Here is a 22,145-nt window from a genome sequence, read left to right as displayed (position 1 = left end):
AAATATATTTTGCTGTAGTTACTAAACAGTTATCATAATAGCTATGCATGTGGTAATAGATAAAGGTATAGGTTTTTCCCTTGAGAACCTTCATACCTGGCATCATTTCTCTCATTTCTGTCTGTGATTGTTGGTTCTTTTTATCTAGTCTTCTACTTGATCACTGATTCAACATACTGCTCCCACCACCTTTAACCTCTTTTCCCTCCCCCCATTTTCCTTTAATCCATAAAAATTACCAATGCCTCAAAGTACAAGATGTATTCCCTTATTTACTATCTGTCTCTCTCACTCTAACAGGGGGAAAAAAAAAACACTATCATTTAAACTAGAACTATGCTCAGTAAATCCTATTTCAATTAATTCATGAATATATATATATATATATATATATATATATGTGTGTGTGTGTATATATATATATACCTGTTTATATGATTATGTATGTATACATTTACAAACACACATACACACTTTCAATATAGAATCAGATGGATTTTATTTACTTGTTAGAAAACAAAATTCATGTAAGATATTCCTCCCTGTTTAGTCTCATTACAGAGAAGCAAAATAGCAGCATAGTAATCAATAATTTACCAAAGATTTATCTTTATCTTAGTCAAGTGTTTACTAAGGTAGGAAAAAAATATATATGTATGTGTGTGTCTGTGTGTGTGTGTGTGTGTATATATATATATATATATATATATATATATATATATATATATGCGTGGCTGTGTATCTAATACTGTTGACAGTTAAGGCCTAATCTGAGTTTGAGAAAATGCATTTTATAGTATGATATATTATTTTTATCACTAGTAAATATTTTTATTTTATTTAATTTTGTAAAGAGATATGAAAACACTCAAAGTAGAGGCAAACATGATGGATCACCAAGAAAGTAATAAGAAACAGGATCCTAAGTAACAGGTAATATTAGTAAATTAAACCTAATGGAAACTTAATAGAAGGAAATTTGTTTTCTATTGGATTTCCATGCACTTGTGCTGGTATCTAACAGGCTCATAGGGAAAAGAGAATCCAATTTAAAAATTTATGAACAGCAAAAAATGTCCAAATATGTAGGGATGAAAACATATTACCTGTTTTAGAAGATAGGGAGATACTACCTGAAGATTCATATAAAAATTGGACTAGAACATTTCTTCAGCCTACAGAAGCTTACAGTTTAGTGAGATAAACAGATTATTCAGTAAAATACATTAAGCGGTGAAAAAAGTATTTAACTTATTGTAGGAATTCAGGAAAATTCTGCTGGAGAGACAATGACTGATAAAAATATTAAAGCATGTGTAAGGGCACAAAACACACAGTGTGTGTGTGTATGTGTGTGTGTGTGTGTGTGTGTGTATACACTCCTGAAGCATTTTGCATATATAGTAAGAACAATATTAAACAATATATAAAAGCATAGAGATTATCATGTGACTTTTTATCTCATATGCAAAGAAAATCTAAATCAATTTGGAGCAGAGGAGCAAGCTTATCTCATGACCTGATGTTTTTGTTTTCAATTACTTGTAATTATTTACCAAAGATTTATCTATTTCTTCTAAATGCAGCCTGAGAAATTATAGGCAGCATTGGCAAAAATGCATTCATTTCTGAAATTACACAGTATAGAATGACCACAGTAATAGAAATGCCCATTTTCATTTATAGAGTGGACTATCAAACCATTCTAAAATAGTACCCATGTAGGGTATCTTGCTTAAACTCTAAATACTTATCACAATAACATTTTCTGCACAGTATATTATTTACCAAGTTTGGTAGCATTTCCTACTATAAATTCCTTCACTTAAAATGTCTCATTAATAGTTTGAAGAAGGATCTCCTAAATAATTTTTAAGTATTCCTGTAGTCAGACATGTGTTTGAACATTTCATTTTTCATAATAACATACGAAACCATAAAATTAGAATATCATCAAATGATATTACTATACCAATCCACCACTTCCCAACAAATTTTCAAAGATACTTTACGATAGATTTCTACAAATAGTAATTTCTCCCAAACACAATTTTCACACACAGAATTGATATCACTTTATAAAATAGGAAATGATGTAGTTCAGATGTGAAATAAATGATTTCAAAGATTAAACTGGATATATTTCTTGGCTTATTATTATTTGGGGGGTGAGGTGAGTTGTTTAATATCACTGAAACATTTCAAGGAACAACCAGGATTCTCTTAGATTTTCAGATAAGTATTTGAAATTGCTTCAGGTAAGAGGATCAAAGTGAAATAGAGCAGCAAGATAAAATGAGAGAAAGATACAATGGGTGTGATTAGGTGATATGATTGAAGAAAGAAAAGAGATCCACCTAGGAATTAAAGGAAATGAACACAGACATAGAAATATTCTATAGAGGATGTAAAATGTGAAAAGATTTGATAGCAGCCTACTCAACATAATAAAGGGGATGAAAATGCAGAATATATGTTTTGTAAAGAGGGGAGGTGATGATTGATTTTTATGAAAATAGAGGAGACATCAGATCATGCAACTGAGTGATTCCAGAAGAGAGAAATCATAGTGAATGTTGGAAGGGCTGTTCAGATGAGCTTATAAATGTGATCATCCATGTAACAGGTAATTCCTGCATGTGTTAAACATTAAAGTCAAGATCAGTACCTTTGCTTTATCTCTCATCGATCCTTTGCCCAGGATAGACATTTTAGCACCTGTTTCCTCCTGTAGCCTCTTCAAGGAGTTTCCTCTTGGTCCAAGCAATTTCCCCACAAAATTGAACTAGGAAACAAAATCAATAGAATGTCTGTTTTAGGGTAGAGTAAAAGGATGATTTGCACCAAGAATAACTGAAGGGTTACATGTTTTTCAAACTTTATAATTGGGAAGAGTTAGGCCATCCAGAGATGTAAAACTCTTTCAGACTCCTAAGACCCACTTAAAAAGGGATACCTATTCCTAGAGAAATGCCAATATCAGTACTACATTAAACATGTATACTTACCCAATGGAATAATCACATCACAATTTATGGAAAGAAATTTAGATGTAAAATTCTAAAGGAAGATTTTTCTATCCAAATAGATTATCAACTAAATTATTTTAACCTAAGACCATGCACTTTCAAAATTGCAAAAGTTAATATTTAAAATTTATTTGTAAAATAAATTGTAAAGTTTATATTGTTAAACTTTGTTAATGTCAATAATATTACATAACAAATGTCATGACTGGGAAGAAAAGCACTCAATTTTTCTTCAATCTTATATTCTCTGTTTTAGAGTTGCTCTTAGGATCAGCAAATAAAAGATGTGAATATATAAATTTAAAAAGAGTGAAGTAGAATATACACACACACACATATACACACACACACACGTTTGTGTAAGTGTAAAATTGTGGGACAATTTGCTTATTCTTCCTAAAACATGGATAAAACAGGCACATTAAGAGCAATTCTCACTTTGCATCTCAACTACTTAAAAAAATTATCAATTCAAATGTCCCAGATTGCCATACATGCTATAATTAATTAATTTAAAAACACAAGTAGATTAAAATGCACACAAAAGTATGTTTGAGCATAAAGAAGAAATATAAATAGAATTAAGTGATTGCTAAGTCAGCATATTTCCATTTCTTAAAGCCATGATCCCCAGAAAGAAATTTGTCATATAAAATAATTTCCTGAGACCTGGGGTTTGGAGAAACAATGGGAAGGGGAGCATAGGAAATAGCTGCTAACAGACAGAATTTCTCTTTTAGATAAGATGAAGTTATTTTAAAATTGATCCTGGTGAACTTTGTCAATGAATTTTGCACAACTTTATGAATGAATTAAAAAACAATGGATTATATATTTTGGTGGGTACATATATGGTATGTGGATTATATTACAGTAAAGAGATATTTAAATATATATCATTAAAATATTTTAAAAACAAATACATCCTATCATAAAAAGTGAAATCCTACCTAAGCTCATGTTAAAAACAAGGATATTTACTCTTAACATATTGATTCAATATTGCACAGGAGTTTTATTTGTTGTATGTGTACATAAACAGATAAATAGTATAGTTTAATACCCAGAAAAATTAACCATAGATTATCAATTTTCAACAAACAAGGCAATGGAAGAAAAATTGAAAAGTCAACAAATGGTGCTAAAAATTATATATGTATATGAAAAAGAAAAGAAAAGAAAGAAAGAGACAGAAAACAAAATTAGAAAAAACAACCATGGAAATATCTTTTATACCTTACTTCACATTTAGGCAAATAGGCAAATCTTACCTTAAGATTTTTTTGGGGGGAAAGGGGCAGTATTGGGGATTGAACCCAGGGGTGCTTTACTGCTGAGCTAAATTCCCAGCAACACTCCTTTTTAATTTTCAAACAGGAGTCTCACTAAGTTGCTGAGGATGTCCTCAAACCTGTGAACCTCCTCCTTCAACCTCCAGAGTCACAGTGATTAATAACTGGACCCCTGCATCTGGTAATTATTTTCAGCTTGACCATAGATCTAAATGTAAAAGCTAAAATGATAAAGATTCTAGGAAGAAAGCATGAAGAAATACTTATTGTAAACTTAAAATTAGGGAAATATTACTTAATTGGTAAGCAAAAACACACATACACAAACATACACACAAACACAAACACAAACCTGCTCTTCCAGAAATCCATTAAAAATTGAATACAAAAGTCATAGATGGGGGGAGTAATATTCCCCTTACATGCATCTAATAAATTACTAGTACAGAAAAATCTGTAATAAATTCCAACAATCAATAAAAACGCACATACACACAATCCATACTGTCTAAAATTAAAACAAGACTGTAGCCAAATGATGACAGAAATGTGAAATTATTGGAAGAATCACTGTTACAAGATACAAATACCTTGGAAATAAATTGGGCAGTTATTCATGGAGTTAAGTGTAAAGGTCCATTATTACCCAGGAATTCTACTTTTCAGTATTTATCCAAGATATATAAATATGTTTACAAAATAACATGTACAAGAATGTTGATGAAATTTTATTCACAACCAAAACTAAACCAGAAATAAACAAATGTTCATCTTAGGTGAACAAAGGAGTTTATACATAACTAGAAAAGAAATTAGTCCCTGGATGACATGACATGTATGTATCTCACACATACTTTTGAGAGAAAAAAAAAAGCAGATTCAAGAGTATATCATGTTAGATAATATTATGCAAAATTATAGTGGCAAGAGTAATATAAGCTATTAGAATTCACAACAGTGGTTGCCTCTTGAGAATAGAAGGCTGGAGTGGAACTGGCTTGAGAGCATCATGAGAACCCATGTGGGGGAAAGGAATTGTTTTGTTTTGTTGGAGATGTAAGTTACACTTTCCCTAAAACTCATCAAGTTGCACTCTTAAGATTTGTGTAATTCCTCACATATAAATAGTATTTCAATTAAAAGTAGAGAAAAGGGAATTAGGAGGCTGACAAGCCACATGAATACTTTAAAAACTAAGATCCTGGTGAAATGTACTACCAGAAAATACCAGTCCCACAAGCTGTACAGAGGAAATTGATGAGGTTTATAGAAAATATATTATTCTTAACTATGTGGACTATTTCTGAAAAATAAATGGGAAATATTCCCTAACTCATTTTAGCAGGCTAGTATAACCTTGATACCAAACAAAAATTAAATCAGAAAAGGAAATTTATAAACTAAAGCCACTCATAAAACACAGTGAAAAAATCCACGTCAACAAAATAGAAGTATAACTGAGATTTTTTGGACATACAAAGAATACATCTCAACTGAAATATGTTTATCATAGATACCCCAAATAGTTTAGGATTTATAACCACTAATTGTAATTTGCTCATTAAAAATATAATGTAGAAAAAGTCCAAATTACATTTTTAGAGAAAAATAATTTGATAAAAATTCAAATTTAATCATAGAAACATCATCTGAACAAAAAATAAAACTTCCTCAACTTACATAAGATTTTTACTCAATATGAAAAAAATTAGTGGGATATAATGGTAAAACAAAATTGGAACAAAGGTATAAGTACATTCTTGGTATCCTATGCAACCTCAAAGATAAAAGCAATTGAAGAAGGCAAACTTAGAAAAATCAAAAAGAAAAATATAGTTTATACAATTATACACACACACACACACAGAGACAGAAAGCTTATTTTCAAGGATTTTATTAGTAAGAAAGCTTAGCAAGTTTTCTTACAAAAATCAATATAAAAATCAATTATATATTTGCATTCCAGTATCATATAATTAGACAATAGTTTCAAAAGAGACACTATTTATAATAGCAACAAAATTAACCTTCTAGGAACAAATTTGAGTATGTTCAAATCCTTTGAAAAACATGTGAAATACACTCCTAAAGACATCGTAAACATACAATTTTAGAAATATCATGTTTATAAGATACTAAATTTATGATTGTTACAGCAGCGATAAGAAATTAATATGCTAAGAAAGGAAGATCTACCGAATGCATAATCTGACTATCCACGATAAAAAAAAATCACTTGATCACAAAAATCTAAATTCTGGTACATTCTTCATCACTGAAATAGAAATAGGGAAAGTACAACTTCATTAGAAATTAGACAAAAATCAAACCAAAGATCATCTTAGACACAGTATGATGATAAAAATGAATACAGATACAAAGCATAGGTCAGAATGTGACTCCATGGGTATTTACACACTCTACTTCTGGGAATATAAATGGATACAACAATTTTGGCATTATTTGGTAAATTTGTAAATGCATTTAGCCTATATCTCAGCAATGGGGGGAAATGACAATCAGCTCAAGAATAGTGCTCTGTAAACCTGAAAGCATGATCAACATTGCTGGCTATGTGTCCCAACTGTTTCCCAAATCCATTTCCATGTACACTTCCCTTCATTTTGGACTTTGTCAATGTTAAAAAGTTGTATGTGATTTGGAAGGTGAACATGAATTGGTGCCCACTATTATTGACAAGTCCTGAATAAATCAGACAGGAGCTCCAATGACATGGAGGCAGAAGCCTCACAGACCTGTCCACAAGCTCCCAGTTCATGAACTCTGCAAACTTTTAGACTTTACCCAAATTCCTGCTTTGTGTTCATTATCAGCTTCAAAAAGTTTTGTGGTGCTCTGTCTGGTTTTTTATCCTGAGATCTCACCTCTGTACTGCCTATTAATGACAACTTTCCTGAGGTCCCTTCTCTCATCTCTTCCACCTGTTATATTGACACTGAATTATAACTTGTAACCATTATATAGAGAGAATGGCTTCTGTATGCCTGTCAGAATCCTGACTTGTACAGATGGCCAAGTTAAGTAGATAATTAAATACCAATAAATTTGAATTATCCATGCTATATGAGATATCATTAATAAATACAAGAAATAAAGTTTTGAGTGAAAAATTCAATCTTTAGATGTATGCCACTGTTTGTGTAAAACTCAAAATAAGTGAAATTAAACACCATGAATACATGAATTTGTACTATCTTTATTCTCCAAATAACAGGGATAGTAAACACAAAATTCAGGATCTTATTAATCCTGAGAATGGGAAGTAGGAGATGATGTCCAAGGGAAACACAGGTATTAGTAAAAAAAAAAAAAAAAAAAATAGGTATTGTTTTAGACTTTAACTTACGGGTTCAAGGATACTCATTTATTTTTTTTTACATTCTATATAAAAGTTACACATATTCTCTTGAATGTAATAAATATTTCATAATGGTTATAAGAAATTGTATTTTAAAAAGTGCAGTGGTATAAAATTTGACTGGATTTCTCCTTAGTTCTCTGTTATAGAACTTTCTTTTCCTTTTATTGATCATAATAAAACATCTAACTCAAAACACCAAAGAACTCAAAGTGATGTCTCCACTGGGAAAACTTATGATTATGAAAAGAGACAGCACTTCACAAAATTCTGGCTGAAAACAAGTTATTGACAGAAAAAATACAAGGTCCCTACTCTACGGATTTTCTGTTCTTTGCATTGGTTTTTGTGACACATTTCACACTTGTACTTTAACACAGTATTATTTCTAATAACCATTTGAAATGAAATTGTCTTTAAGCAAAAACAGAAGCATCCCCTTTAATTAATTCATAAGCTCGACCTATTGAAATGAAACACTGATTCACAACAGAATCAAGGTGCTGTATAATCAGATCTAATCACAGAAATCTCTGAGGGATTTTGGAGACGTTTCTTTTATGAATCTTATGAACCATATATGTGTTTTAAAATTTATAAATGCACAATGTATCATTTGCTTTTACTAACAGGTATTTAATATATTTTAAGTTTGCCTACAAATTTTTATCCTTTCCACAGTACCTGGAGTTTCCAGAGTCAGCCCTGAGAAATGGTTCAGAATACTTTCTTTAGACTTGGATACCATTTCTATTTGAGATTTAAAACATCAAAAGTAATTTTGATACGAGTTACATATTTTGTTTATGTTTTACTTTTAATAATTTAGGATACTAACTCTGAAAATAGCCAATATAAAAGTTGTTCTAATATGACTGTTTTTCCTCTACTTTCATCCTACATTAAGACTCCTTCAAACAAACACAATACACATAATCATGACAGGTGAATTATCAATTCACTAACAGCTATTGCTTCTAACCTTTTATTTAATGAAAACCCCTTTAAAATGCAGAAAGTAAAGAAAACACTCATAGCAATTCAACATTTAACCAGAGTTTAGGTCTTTAGATTCTCTAAGATTCTTAAGGCTTAATAGAGTGAACACAGCTGTGTTTTCAGGATATTAAATATCTTCAAATAATTTAAAATTATTTTATTTACATGTGACTCAAGAAAATCAAATTTGTGTAATCAACCATTTAAGTCATTTTATAATTGTTTTGCAATACCATGTTAAAAAATCTTTTGAGCAACTTTTAACCAAATTTATCCAGATTTCAAATTTATTTCTATAACTGAGTATTTAAATTGTGTTATAAGTGAAATCAAATAAAATAACATGTTAATGAATTTGAAAATCAACAAAACATAATTGATGGCAAAACAAGTACTTATCACAAATTTAGGGCCATTTAAAAAAACATTTTAGGAACATTTTTACGATAGTAAACATAAGAGCAGTTTAAAATTATGTGAAAATAGACTTAAATAATATTGGACATAAATGTTTCTTAATTAGCCAGTTCATTCTCTAATTATAGGACATACTGGAATACCTCATCAGTAGCCTCTGGACTTTTTTTTTTCTCATGAATAAGTCTACTTTCATCAATACTCATGAAATAACACTTTGCTTTTACTTGTGACATTTTTCTGGTCACATCTTAATAAACTAATTCTAGTAATTCTGTCTATTCTTATAGTTTGGATATGAGATGTCCCCTGAAGAGCTCATGTGGCAATGCAAGCATGTTCAGAGGTGAAAAAAATTGAATTATAAGAGTTGTAATCCAATTTATAAACTGATACATTTGATGGGTTAATGATTTGAATGGATTTCTGGGTGATAACTATAGATAGGTGTAATATAACTGGAGGATATAGGCCACAGGGAGCATGGCCTTGGACTTTATCTTATCCCTGGCTCCTTATATCTCTTTCTGCTACTTGGCTGCCACGAGCTGAGCAGCTTTCCTATGTCTCACCTTCAATCATGGTGTTTGACTTCACATCAGGCCTAGAGCAATAGAATCAGGTGGCTATGGATTGAACCTCTGAAACCATGGGCCCAAATTAAACTTTTAATCCTCTAAGTTGTTTTTTGTCACATATTTTGGTCACAGTGATGAAAAAACTGGCTAACACAGAAATTAGTACTGAGAAGTACCAATGTGGTTCAGAAGCCTTTGGAACTGGTTTGTAGGAGGAGTTTGGAAAAGGTTTGGAAATGAAGACTAAAGAAGATTTTAAATGCTATAATCTGAGCCTAATGCATAATTCTGGTGTGAACTCAGATCAGAATGCTGATAGATCCTGTATAGCAAAGACTGTGCTCATGAAGTTTCAGAGAAGAAGAAAGACTCTATTGTAAATTGGACTAAAGGCCATTTGTGTCACATTCTGGCAAAGAATTTGTGAAGATTTTGTTTATGTCCTGAGACTTTAGATGAGGCTGAATTTAAAGATGGTGGACTAATTAATCTGTTGGAAGAAATTTTAAGACAGCACAGCATTCAGATGGTGTCATTGGCATTGCTTATGGCTTTTAGCCAGATTTACTATGAGAATTCAAAGCAAAAAATAGAGAAGAAAGATTCGGAGACTACATGAATCATAGTAATTCTCAGGAGTATTATATTTCTTTCAATTTCAAATTTTAGCTTTCTATATAGTTACTGCACCATCTCATGACCAGATCAATATTTTCTTGACCTTCTTCATATATTAATCTATACACTATGTCAGATATGTTTTTTTCTAGATTGTCAGGGATCCCTTCTAGTGAATTCTGAGATGTGTGAGAGGTTGAACATGCATAGAAATTTGCTTATGAAAACTAAACCATGCTGTAGGTGAGAAGTAAAAGGAGAAAAGATGCAAATGTCCTCATCTAAACTTGTATGTGCTGATATTACACAAGTTATTCCAATGATGTCTGGTTTGGGATACGGAAGCAACTTTTCTTATACATTATGACACAAAGTTCATCAAATATGGTTGTTACAGACTTTTTGAGAACACCTAAATTTTTCTTAGTTAATTTCTACATTGAAAACTACTCTTACCTTTAAACAAAACTATCCATTCCAATAAATCTGAAATAGTTCTTTAATATTGCAAAACATAAAATTGATGGCATTATTCAATGAATGCCAATATTTTCCAATAACACCTCACACCATAATATATGTATCTTATATAGTTAAATGCCTATAGGGATTCTTAACACAATGGATAGATAATTAAAGAGTTAAATGAGACTCAGAAACAACTAATTATAGTAAAAATTATTATTACCTTATTTCAAATACTAGTCCACCCTTTTGCATTTTTCCCCAAAGTTAATTTTTTTTAACCTTTGGTATGATATTTCACTTTATTTAAATAACATGATAAATAGTATTGTTTTTTTCATATGTACTCTCTGATGCATTTCAAATATATTTGCATACCCCAAGACCTTAGCAGATTTCTATACACATTATTCACTAGAGAAACAGTAGTTACTTCTGAAATCCATATTGCTCTTTTAAAATGAGGTCTTTCAGTTTTTTAAAAAAATATCTGAAATAATTATAATGAACTTATTTCTAATTCGCATATAGTAAGTGCCTGATAAATATTTGTGAAAAAGATGAAGAAATAATAAGAGTATTTATATAATCTGTACAATATGGTATGTGGTATTTCATGATTTTAGCTACAACTTATTGAATATTATAACAATCTTACTATGTGAGTAAGATATGGGTATGATAAACCAATAATAAATAAAAATTGCATGCTGCATTGTTAGTAATTCAACAAACAATTTAAAACAAAAAAGATACGGAAAGCTTGCACTTAAAGAAGCAGCATATGTAAAATTGGGAATAAGAAAAGTGCAGTTGCTGAAGACATTATGGCCACTAAAGAGAGACTATGTACTTTGTAGAGAGAAGAATGTTATGATCACCCAAAAGGTCACATGACGATGCAGACATTTTCAGAGATGAAATGATTAGATTATGATAGCTATAACCCAATTGGATTAATCCACATGATATATTAAACCTTTAAATGTATTACTAGTGGCAACTATAGGCTACTGGGGTATAACTGAAGGAAATGGGTCACTGGGGACATGCCACTGGGGAGTCTTTCTTTTTCCTGGCTCCTCAGCTCTTGTGCTCACTATTGCTTCCCCTATCCCTGGCCTCTCTCTTCCTCTGTCTCCCTTAGCTGTCATGAGCTGAGTATCATTCCTATGCCATTCACTTCCACCATGATCTTGTCTCTCATTTTAATCACAGAACAATGAAGTTGGCCAAACATGGACTGAACTTCTCAAACTGTGAGCTCAAAATAAACTTTTCCTCCTCTAATTTGTTTTTGTCCAGTACTTGGTTACAGCAATGAAAGAGATGACTACAACACTTCTCAAATAAGATAAGCAATTCACTTCATTTTACTTTCATTTCATTTGTGGGCACTGGACTCTATCCATTTGGGGATGAAAGGGCATTTTGCTCACTAGTGACACCTGTGAGAAATTCCTAAAGAGCCAGGAATGTTTCTTCCTGTTTGGCAAATGTCTCTGCACTTTCATATGATCGACACAAGTGGACTTAAATTTGCTTGTTTAAGTCTCAATTATTTCTTGTCCTTTTGCCTGACAGTACTTCAAGTCTACTTTCAGGTCCATCCTGTTTCCGACTTCAGGACGAGTCCCCTTCCTAATCAGGAGAAATTCATATATCCACTGGTCTGTGCTTTAGAAACTTGGCATAATATCAATTTTTATTTTGCTACCATTCTGTTTGCTGCTATTAAAGCAAAGTAAGTAATTTTGTGCAGATTGTGCAATGAAGAACCATAGTTACAGATCAAAAAACAATATTCTTCCAGTACAAATACAAAGATTATGACAATACTTCAGGTACTCGTCTTAGAAATCATCAAAGAACACTGGTGAACAAAAGAATAGAGTTTTGAACATAGTAGATCAGAGTTTTATTTGATCAAAAAATCAGGTTGCATTTTTAGAAATGAAGCAATTTGTTTGGAATGTATATAAAACTTGCTGGAGGAAACTACCTCCAATTCAACATAATAGATAGTGATGAATATTCAAGAAGCAGGAGATCAGAACAAAATATTTCAGAATTAACCATTAAATATCAAATATAAATATGTTTACTGAATAAGATATGCTTATGTAGCCATAAGTAAAATCAAGGATGTAATTAGTAAAACAGTGCCTCTCTAAACACATTTATTTACCACCTAGAATTTATTAAATATATGGAGAATTCAAATTGAACCAAGCAAGCAAAAAATTTTCTTTCAGGAAACTTTCAACTTCACTGAGGGGAAAATCATGTGTGTGTGTGTCTTTCTCTGTGTCTGTGTGTGTGTGTGTGTGTGTGTGTGCGTGTATACACTATTATAATTACACAGGAAGCTGATAAGTGCCATAAAATAAATATAGAAAAAGTGCTATAAGAATTCAAGGGGAAAAAGAAAGAACTAGTTACTCTTCTGACAGAATATATCAAGAATATATGAAGATCTCCAAAAAAAAAAAACACCACCAAAAAACCAAATAACTCAGTCAATAAATGGGCAAATGAACTAAACAGACATTTCTCAAAATAAGAAATATAAATGGTTAGTAAATATATCAAAAAAAGTTTATATCTTTAGCAATCAGGGAAATGCAAATTGAGACTGCACTGAGATTTCATCATACCCCAGATAGAATGGCAATCAATAAATGCTGTTGAGAATGTGGGAAAAACAAATCCTAATACACTGTTAGTAGGATTGCAAATTAGAACAACCACTATGAAAATCAGTATAGAAGTTCTTCAAAAGACTAGGATTGGAACTACCATATATCCCTGCTATACCACTCCTTGGTATTAATTCCAAAGAATTAATGTCAGCATACTATAGTGATATAGTATATACCCATATGTATAGCAGTACAAGTCACAATTATAGAATCAGTCTAGATGTCCATCAAGAGATGAATGGATAAATAAATGCACACAGTGGAATTTTATTTAGCTATCATGCTATTTACAGGAAAATAAATAGAATTGGATATTAGCTAGATTCAGAAAGTCAAGGGTTGTATGTCTGATCTCATATAAGAAAGCTAGAATGGAAAAAGGAAAGAAAAGAGACCTCATGAATATATAAGACACACAAGAACCAGTAGAGGAAGGTAATCAGAGGAGAAAGGATGGGAGGGAAAGCAGGGCCTGGGAGAATAAAACAGACCAAATTATGCTTATGTATGTATGAATATTTTGAAACGAATCCCATTTTTATGTATAATGATAACACAACCAAGAAAACATTAAATGATGAATTAATAAAAGTAAAATTAATACAAATAAAAATTCAAAATTTTAAAGAAAATAAGAAAAAGTAAAAACTGGTTCTGCTATGGGAAAGCTAGGTTTTTGTTTTGTTTTGTTTTGTTTTCCCTAAGCATTGAACAGGGTAGCAGAATCTTGGCATAGAAAAAGGCAGGAAAATCATCTATAAATGGGAGAAACTTTTGGGAAAGATGCTGTAAGTAAAAGAAAACAAATAACTGAGAAAGTCCATTAAAAGCTGTTTAGTGTAATCTTGATAAACAATAATGGGGGTGCATAATTTGGAATGCTAGCTACAGGAAAAAGAGAGAATGCAGTTAGTATTCTCAACAAGACTTCTCAAGTATTGAATTACACAAATATAGAAGTATAAAGATGAAAAGATATTTATGCCCTTTCTCACCAATTTACACATACGCTTTTCTAAGAATCATAATACACTTTATACACAGATAATTAAAAAGATAGTGTACCTTCAACAAAATTATGGAATATTGGATTGAAAATTTTTAAGAAAAATTTGTAATAAATTTAATGTTAGGTGCCCTCCAAACAGGGAAACCTAGCAGCTCTGTTTCTGAGAAACTGAGAAATAAACTTAAGTTGAATATATCTGCCTAGGAATGTCCTCCATAGAAGCACTACTCAACATCATAAAGTTGCTAAGGGAAAGGAATAAGAAAGGAAAGCACCGTAGAGGAACTTAGGGGATACTTATGTTTAGAAGATAAACAAGGAAGAAAGGCAATGAACTAATTCCTGGAGAAACCGAAAAGAATCAAAAAAAAAAAAAAAAACACAAGGAAACATTTTTGTTTAAATTGCTTAATCTATAAATACATATCAAATGACAATTCTGTGCCAAGCACTCGGCTAGGAAATGTCTGCATTCCACAGCAACATATGACTGGAATCATCCAGAAACATTTCCTGGGAGAGTATTCAAGAAAGAATGTGACATACAGTAAAGAGGTATCACAAGTGGGAAGTTGGGGTGAGGGCAAGAGAGAAGAAGGGCATTGATGGAGACATTCCACATTGAAAAAAGGTTATGTGAGAAAACCCAAGAGCATGACAAAATTGATAAATGGAAAGAGATTTCCTTTGAAAGGATAAAATTGTTCAGGCCCTTAGGGACCCTATTAAGAATTTTGGTCTTTGGGTAAAGTCAATGTGTTCAAGTCACAGGGACTGAACTGGATGATGGGCTGGGTGTGGGTGGGAGGTGAACTGCAGTGTGATCATCACCTACTTTAAAAGTACCTCCCTGATGACAGTGTGAGGAATAGAAGGTGAATGCAATGAGACAGAAAACTGGAAAATCATGCTAGCAGAGAATATAGATGGTGGCAGCCAGGAATTTAAGATGAACTAGAACAGTTCACTAGATTTGGTGGCAAGGAATAATTATGATTCAGGGCTAAATTAGAATCATTATGATATATTTAATCTCACAATATGTTAAAAGGTTAAAAAAGTAAAAATCCATACATATATGAACTAGAAGCATTTAAAGAAAAAGGCTTATTAGCATAAATATATAAAAAAGAAATTACTCTGTTGCTTGTCATAAGTTCCCAAACCCCATCAATGCTTGAATTTGAAGAAAGAAGACATTATTGGAAAGTAAGAATCAATTTATAGTAAGTGTGGGTCCTTTGAAATGTGTTGATGAGACATACCTTATGCTTAATATTTGTCTCAGAAGTTTAAAAAATAGTATGGTCTATGTTAAATCATATACTTAACAGAAATGCCAAAGAAACTTGAGAAATGATTAAAAATAATTCACTATGAATTTTAATGAACACAGTTCATGTACCATTTGTATTGTTATAAATAATTCTACACTAAGCTTTGGTACTTTAGTGTGTGTTAATCATATGTTCCTTTCAGAGACAACTAAAGAGTCTGTGGTCATGTTTTAAGTATTTTTCGCCCTGTATGGAACATTTTAAATGTCTTTAGAGACACATCTTTGTCACATTTATACAACTCTAGTAGCACTTTCTCCAACTTTAAATTTATCTTCATTTTAAAAGTCTCCATTAAAATATAACCATCAAGCTGGACACAGTGGTAACATACCTGTAATCCCAGCATCTTGGGAGGCTAAGGAAGGAAGATCCCAAGTTCAAAACCACCTACAGCAACTTAGCAAGACCCTATCTCAAAATAAGAAATAAAAATGCCTAGGGATGTGGGTTGGTGGTTAAGCACCTCTGAGTTCAACCTCTGGTATTAAAAAAAAATCAAGTGAAATTATCAAAATTAAAACACAACTCTAATCTTAACTATAACCCACAGGTGAAACCTGAACTCTAAATTGTTCTGCAATTTAGAATAAAAAGGTCTAAATAAAAAGGTAGGTAATTGAATGTTTACTCACACAGTGACAAAATTCAGTAGCTGCAAAACTATTATTATCTCTACTTTGTTATTTTAATGCTTAAAAATATGGGCTGGAGTTGTGGCTCAGCAGTAGAGCACTTGCCTGGCATGTGTGAGGCTCTGGGTTTAATCCTCAGCACCACATAAAAATAAATAAATAAATAAAATAAAAGATCCATTGACAACTAAAAAAACATTTAAAAAATATATTTATTTGGCTACATCGATGTTCATAGCAGCTCAATTCACGATAGCAAGACTGTGGAACCAGCCTAGATGCCCTTCAATAGATGAATGGATAAAAAAAATGTGGCATTTATATACTATGGAGTATTATTCTGCATTAAAAAATGACAAAATCATAGAATTTGGAGGAAAATGGATGGCATTAGAGCAGATTATGCTAAGTGAAGCTAGTCAATCTTTAAAAAACAAATACCAAATGACTCCTTTGATATAAGGGGAGTAAACAAGGACAGGGTAGGGACGAAGAGCTTGAGAAGAAGATTTACATTAAACAGGGATGAGAGGTGGGAGGGAAGGGGAGTGAGAAGGGAAATTGCATGGGAATGGAAGGTGATCCTCAGGGTTATACAAAATGTCATATAAGAGGAAAGGAGGGGCAAGACAAGATAATACAAATGGAAGAAATGATTTACAGTAGAAGGGGTAGAGAAAGAAAAGGGGAGGGGAGGGGAGGGGAGGGGAGGGGAGGGGAGGGGAGGGGGGATAGTAGAGAATAGGACAGACAGCAGAATACATCAGACACTAGAAAGGCAATATGTCAAGCAATGGAAGGGAAACTGATATGATACAGCAATTTGTATATGGGGTAAAAGGGGGAGTTCATAATCCACGTGAATCAAACTGTGTAATATGATGTATTAAGAACTATGTAATGTTATGAACGACCAATAAAAAAAAATATATTTATTTGGCTTCCAAAATGGTCATGAAAACAACATATTAATGTTAATTGCATTCTTAGGTATTTTAGAATTTTATTTTTTAAATAAGCAACAATGGGTTATCATATGTTATGTTAATGTGTTAACATATGTTAACATGTTACATTATGAAAAATGTGCCATAACATTTTTCTCTGGCACTGGATGAAATCCTTACTTTCCAAAGTAAATCTTTTCTGTAAATATCACATAACATAAATTGATTGTAAATTGTCTTCACATGTGCAAATTAGAGATGCTTGTTCCCCTAAAGGACTTTTCCATCTCTACAAAATGTCCTAATACACATATGTGCTCTGTTTAATGAGAACACTCCTCCATCAAGGAGGCTTCATGTGCTTACGCTAGGTGTCAGACACTGTTCTAGGCACTACGGATACGAAAAGAACTGAAACCAATGGGGAATCACATTCTTTTTTGGGGAGTGGGATACCGGGGATTGAACTCAGGGCACTTGACCACTAAGCTATATCCCCAGCCCTATTTTATATTTTATTTAGAGACAGGGTCTCACTGAGTTGCTTGGCATATTGCCTTTGTTGAGGTTGGCTTTGAACTCATGATCCTCCTGCCTCAGCCTCCCAAGCCTCTGGGATTATAGGCATGTGCCACCACACCCGGCAGATCACATTCTTAATGTGCATTTATTTCAGACTTACACATATTTAAGTAGCCAATTGCTTTCTGTGTCCTGGACTGTATTTTTAAGATTCATCCTGCTTAAAAATCAACTATTGTAGCAATTACTGTTTTCTATACATCATTATATTTTTAAATATGCCTTAATTTACTAAGTAATAGAGTGGAAAAAAGATATTATTAAATTATTTCATTTAAATGCTGTCATTGTACTCAATCTTAATAGAAAGTTGCCTTTCCAGTTTATCTGTGTTTTGGTACTAATTTATTTGTATTGTTTTATTTGCAAAACTAGAGTTTTAAATTGTGATATAGTGTAAAATTTTTGTTATTTTTGTTGCTTGTGCTCTTGAGGACCTTACACATCACTGCATGATTCATATTTACTTCCAGGGAATCTTACAGTTTTAAATCACACATTAAGATCCATTTTGAGTTAAAATTTTTATATGGTGAGATAGGGCTCCAACATTTTATATATAAATGTGTGTGTGTGTGTGTGTGTATATATATATATATATATATATATATATATATGTTTAAAAATTTAGTTTCACATCTCCAAATTTGTTTTACATTTTCAAGATTTTTTTTTTTTTGGCCATTGTATTTCCATAGGAATTTTGGGTTCAGCATGTCAATCTCTGAAAGACACAATGAAATTTTGCAATGAAATCCCAGGTTGGATTTACAATGAAAATGCCATTTTAATAACACTAATATTCTACTACATTAATAGGTGAGGTCTTTTGCAGTTATTTAAATCTTTTCAAATATCTTTCAACAATGTTTTTTAGTCTTGTTGAATATATTCATAGGAATTTTTATTCTATTGATGTTATTATAAATGGAAGTTTTCTTAATTTTTGGAACATTCATCACTTTTTGTTTTATAAAAGAAATACGAATGTTTTATATATCAACCTAGTTTTCTGCAAACCTGTTAGAATCTTAATCAGTTCTAATAGCACTTTTATTAGATTCTTTGAATTTTCTACATATAAGATCTTATCATCTACAAACAGAACTATTTCTCTTTCCATTTTTTCCCCCTCTATAATCTGGGTATCCTTATTTTCTTGTCTAATTATCCACCACATAGCATCCAGTGTAATGTGTAATAAAAATGGTCAAAGTTGACCTCCTTATCTTATTCCTGATCTGAAGGAGAAAGCAGTCAGTCTTTCATCAGTGAATACAATACTAGTTGTGGGTTTTTCATAGATGCTCTTACTCAGGGTTAGGATGTTCCTTTCTGGTGTTTGAGTTTTGTTTTGTTTTTTAAATAATAAAAAGATACTGGATTTTGTCAGATACTTTCCTTGATTAGACTGAGAAGCTGATAGGGTTTCTGTCTCTCATTTAGTTAGTACAGTGCATTTCATTAATTGATCTAAAGCTATCAAGCTAAAATTGCTTTTTTGGGATATCCTTCTCTATAATAGTATATAATCCTAGCCCAATGCTAGATTTAACTTGTAGTATTTTGCTGAATATGAATATTTCTATCTGTATTCATAAGGGAAGTTTATCTGGAGCTTCCTTTTGTTACCTTTTCATGGTTTGGCATCAAAATCACACTGGCTTTGTAAAATGGATCAGGAATTACTCTCCAAATCTTTGGAAAATTCATTCACACTTGAAATTGATTCTTTGATTTTATGTTTTGAATGTTTTTAGAATACTCCAATGAAGATACCTGTATGTGGGATATCTTCATAGGAAGTTTTAATTACCAGTTTTATCTGTATTTATCATAACTTTTTATTCAGGTATTCTATTTCTTCTTCAGTCATTTTGTTAGTTAATTGGTGGCTATACAGTCTCTCATGACATTCCTTCCTAATATTTGATATTATTTTAAGGTCAGTAGTAATATCCCCACTTTTGTTCCTGATTACATTAATTTTGACTCTGTTTCTTAATGAGTCTGATTAAATATTTACCAATTTTGCTGATCTTTACCATTAAACAACTTTTGATTTTGGTGATTTTTAAATTTTTAAAACTTTATTCTTATTTCCTCTATTTTGGTTCTAACATGATTTCCTCTCTTTTGCTTGCTTTGATTTTAGTTTGTCCCTTTTTCCCTCTAGTTTCATAACATGGATGTTTAGTTTAATAATTTGAATCATTTATATTTGTAAATATAGGCACATATTGTGATTGAAGAAGGGCACTTCTTGATTGTCAATGCTGTTCTATTAAATCCTGTTCCCAAATTCTGTTTTTGTTTTGTCTTATTTTTTTAATCATGTTGCCATCAATCAGTGTCCGCACACTTGTGTACAATGACATGTCCATTATCTGCTAATATGGCCTGCTTTTCCTCCTGAACAGAACTTCTGACCCACTGCAGCTGAAGAGGGCAGGGGACCCACTTTTCTTATAGTAACACCCCTATTCTGTAAGTGTGGATCACAGCTGACTCTGAGGAAAGGCTACGTACGGCATGCATGAAACTGGACTCCTTCAGGAGCAATCAGAGAAAAATATATGGCTGACTTGAGAGCATTCAGATCAGGCTCAGCAATGCAAAGCTGAACCTTCACTGACATATGGTGCTTAAACAGTGGCTAGCCACATATTCTTCAAATAGTAAATTAGGATCCACTTCAGCCATGCTGGGACGTCTGACTTATATAAAAGTGAGACAATGAATGTATGTTGTTTTAAGCCACTACATTTCTGATGACTTGTTATGCAGTAATGGAAAACTAATATACCCCAAAATAAACACCCACTGGCTTTATCACTAATTACTCATTTAATAATCTTAGAATGACAGTTTTATTACTATCTCACCAGTATGATTACTGCAAACAATTATTTTTTTAATTATATGTTATCTTCCTTATCTTCACATTTTGGGATCCTTCAGCTGAAGTTTATCTTCCTGTAATGCAAGCTAACGAGTGTACAGGAATCTGTATTATCCTACCATGTTAGCCTTTCTGAATTGAGGACCAGAAAACTGGTAAAACGGGCCAACACTTATAGTGCTCGCTATAATTATGCGCAGCATATAGCCCTGTCTCTGACTCAGTCCTGCATTTTCCATCAGCCTCCTTAAGTTCTTGTAACTAACATATCCAGTAAATGTAGTAAAAGACAGGCCAACCAGTTCTTGAACTATTCCATCTTTACTTATGTACCCCATTTTGCTTATTGGCACTTAATATTTATTGAACTGTATTATTAGAAATTTGTTTTGAGTTTTTATCCTGCAAAAAGATTCCTTTTGGACTTACTGATGGTCTACATTGCTTCTCTCATTTTTATTAGGTTGATATATTTTCCAGCTCTCACTTTATTTATACTAACATTATTTAATATTTTCTTAACATGAATATTATTTTCAAATTTTTGTATTTTAAGATAGGTGCTCATGGCTAAATATGTCCACCTAGCTTTATGACACCTTCTTAGTTACCATATGTTACAATATGCTTTTTTCCTTCTTTTAGAACTGCCATTAGAAATAAACTAAATATTTTCATTATATCCTCCAGGACTCTAAAACACTTCATCATAGATTTAACTTTTCATTTCTCTGGTCTTCATCCTCTAAGATTATTTCAGACTATACAGTTAATTACTTTTGTTCAAATATGTAAATTTTGCTAACATATTCCCACTAATTTTCTCTACTTTTAAAACTATGCTTTTTATTGTATAATTTTGATTTTATATTATTCAATTAGAGTTTGTGTGTGGGGGAGTAGGGGTAGCGGGGAGAATCAGCAAGAGAAAAAAATTGAGAGAAAATGAGACTTGAACCTGGATTTTGTGAAGTTTTTAGACAGTAGTGTATTTGTGTGTGTTTAACCTCATGTTAAAGCCCGAATGCTTATGTCCTCCCAAAATTTCCATGTTGAAAATTAACACCCAAAGCATCTTACCATACATTTGTACATATAGCATCATTACAATGGTATTTTTTTCTTTCTTTTCCAGTAAAATGACTTAACAAATATTGCTAAGAAAATTTGCATCACACCTGTTTTACAAAACTCCTATTTTCTAGTTTTATAATTTACTCTGACATATAGTACCTTGACATATTTTATAAACAT

The 22,145-nt window shown here is 31.9% G+C and overlaps 1 protein-coding gene across 1 annotated transcript in view; it reads right to left on the bottom strand.

The window, feature by feature from the left end:
• The window catches only part of Khdrbs2 (KH RNA binding domain containing, signal transduction associated 2), a 561,414-nt gene that overhangs the window by 343,234 nt on the left and 196,035 nt on the right, over positions 1–22,145 (bottom strand). Inside the window, exon 3 of the mRNA XM_026396817.2 lies at positions 2,669–2,785. Within this exon, the coding sequence (XP_026252602.2) occupies positions 2,669–2,785 (117 nt within the window). The remainder of the gene's footprint in view (positions 1–2,668; positions 2,786–22,145) is intronic.

Source organism: Urocitellus parryii, chromosome 8 (assembly GCF_045843805.1).
Source record: "Urocitellus parryii isolate mUroPar1 chromosome 8, mUroPar1.hap1, whole genome shotgun sequence".
NCBI lineage: Eukaryota > Metazoa > Chordata > Mammalia > Rodentia > Sciuridae > Urocitellus > Urocitellus parryii.
The sequence above is the reverse complement of the archived record's forward strand: the minus strand, read 5'-3'. Positions and strand labels throughout refer to the sequence as shown.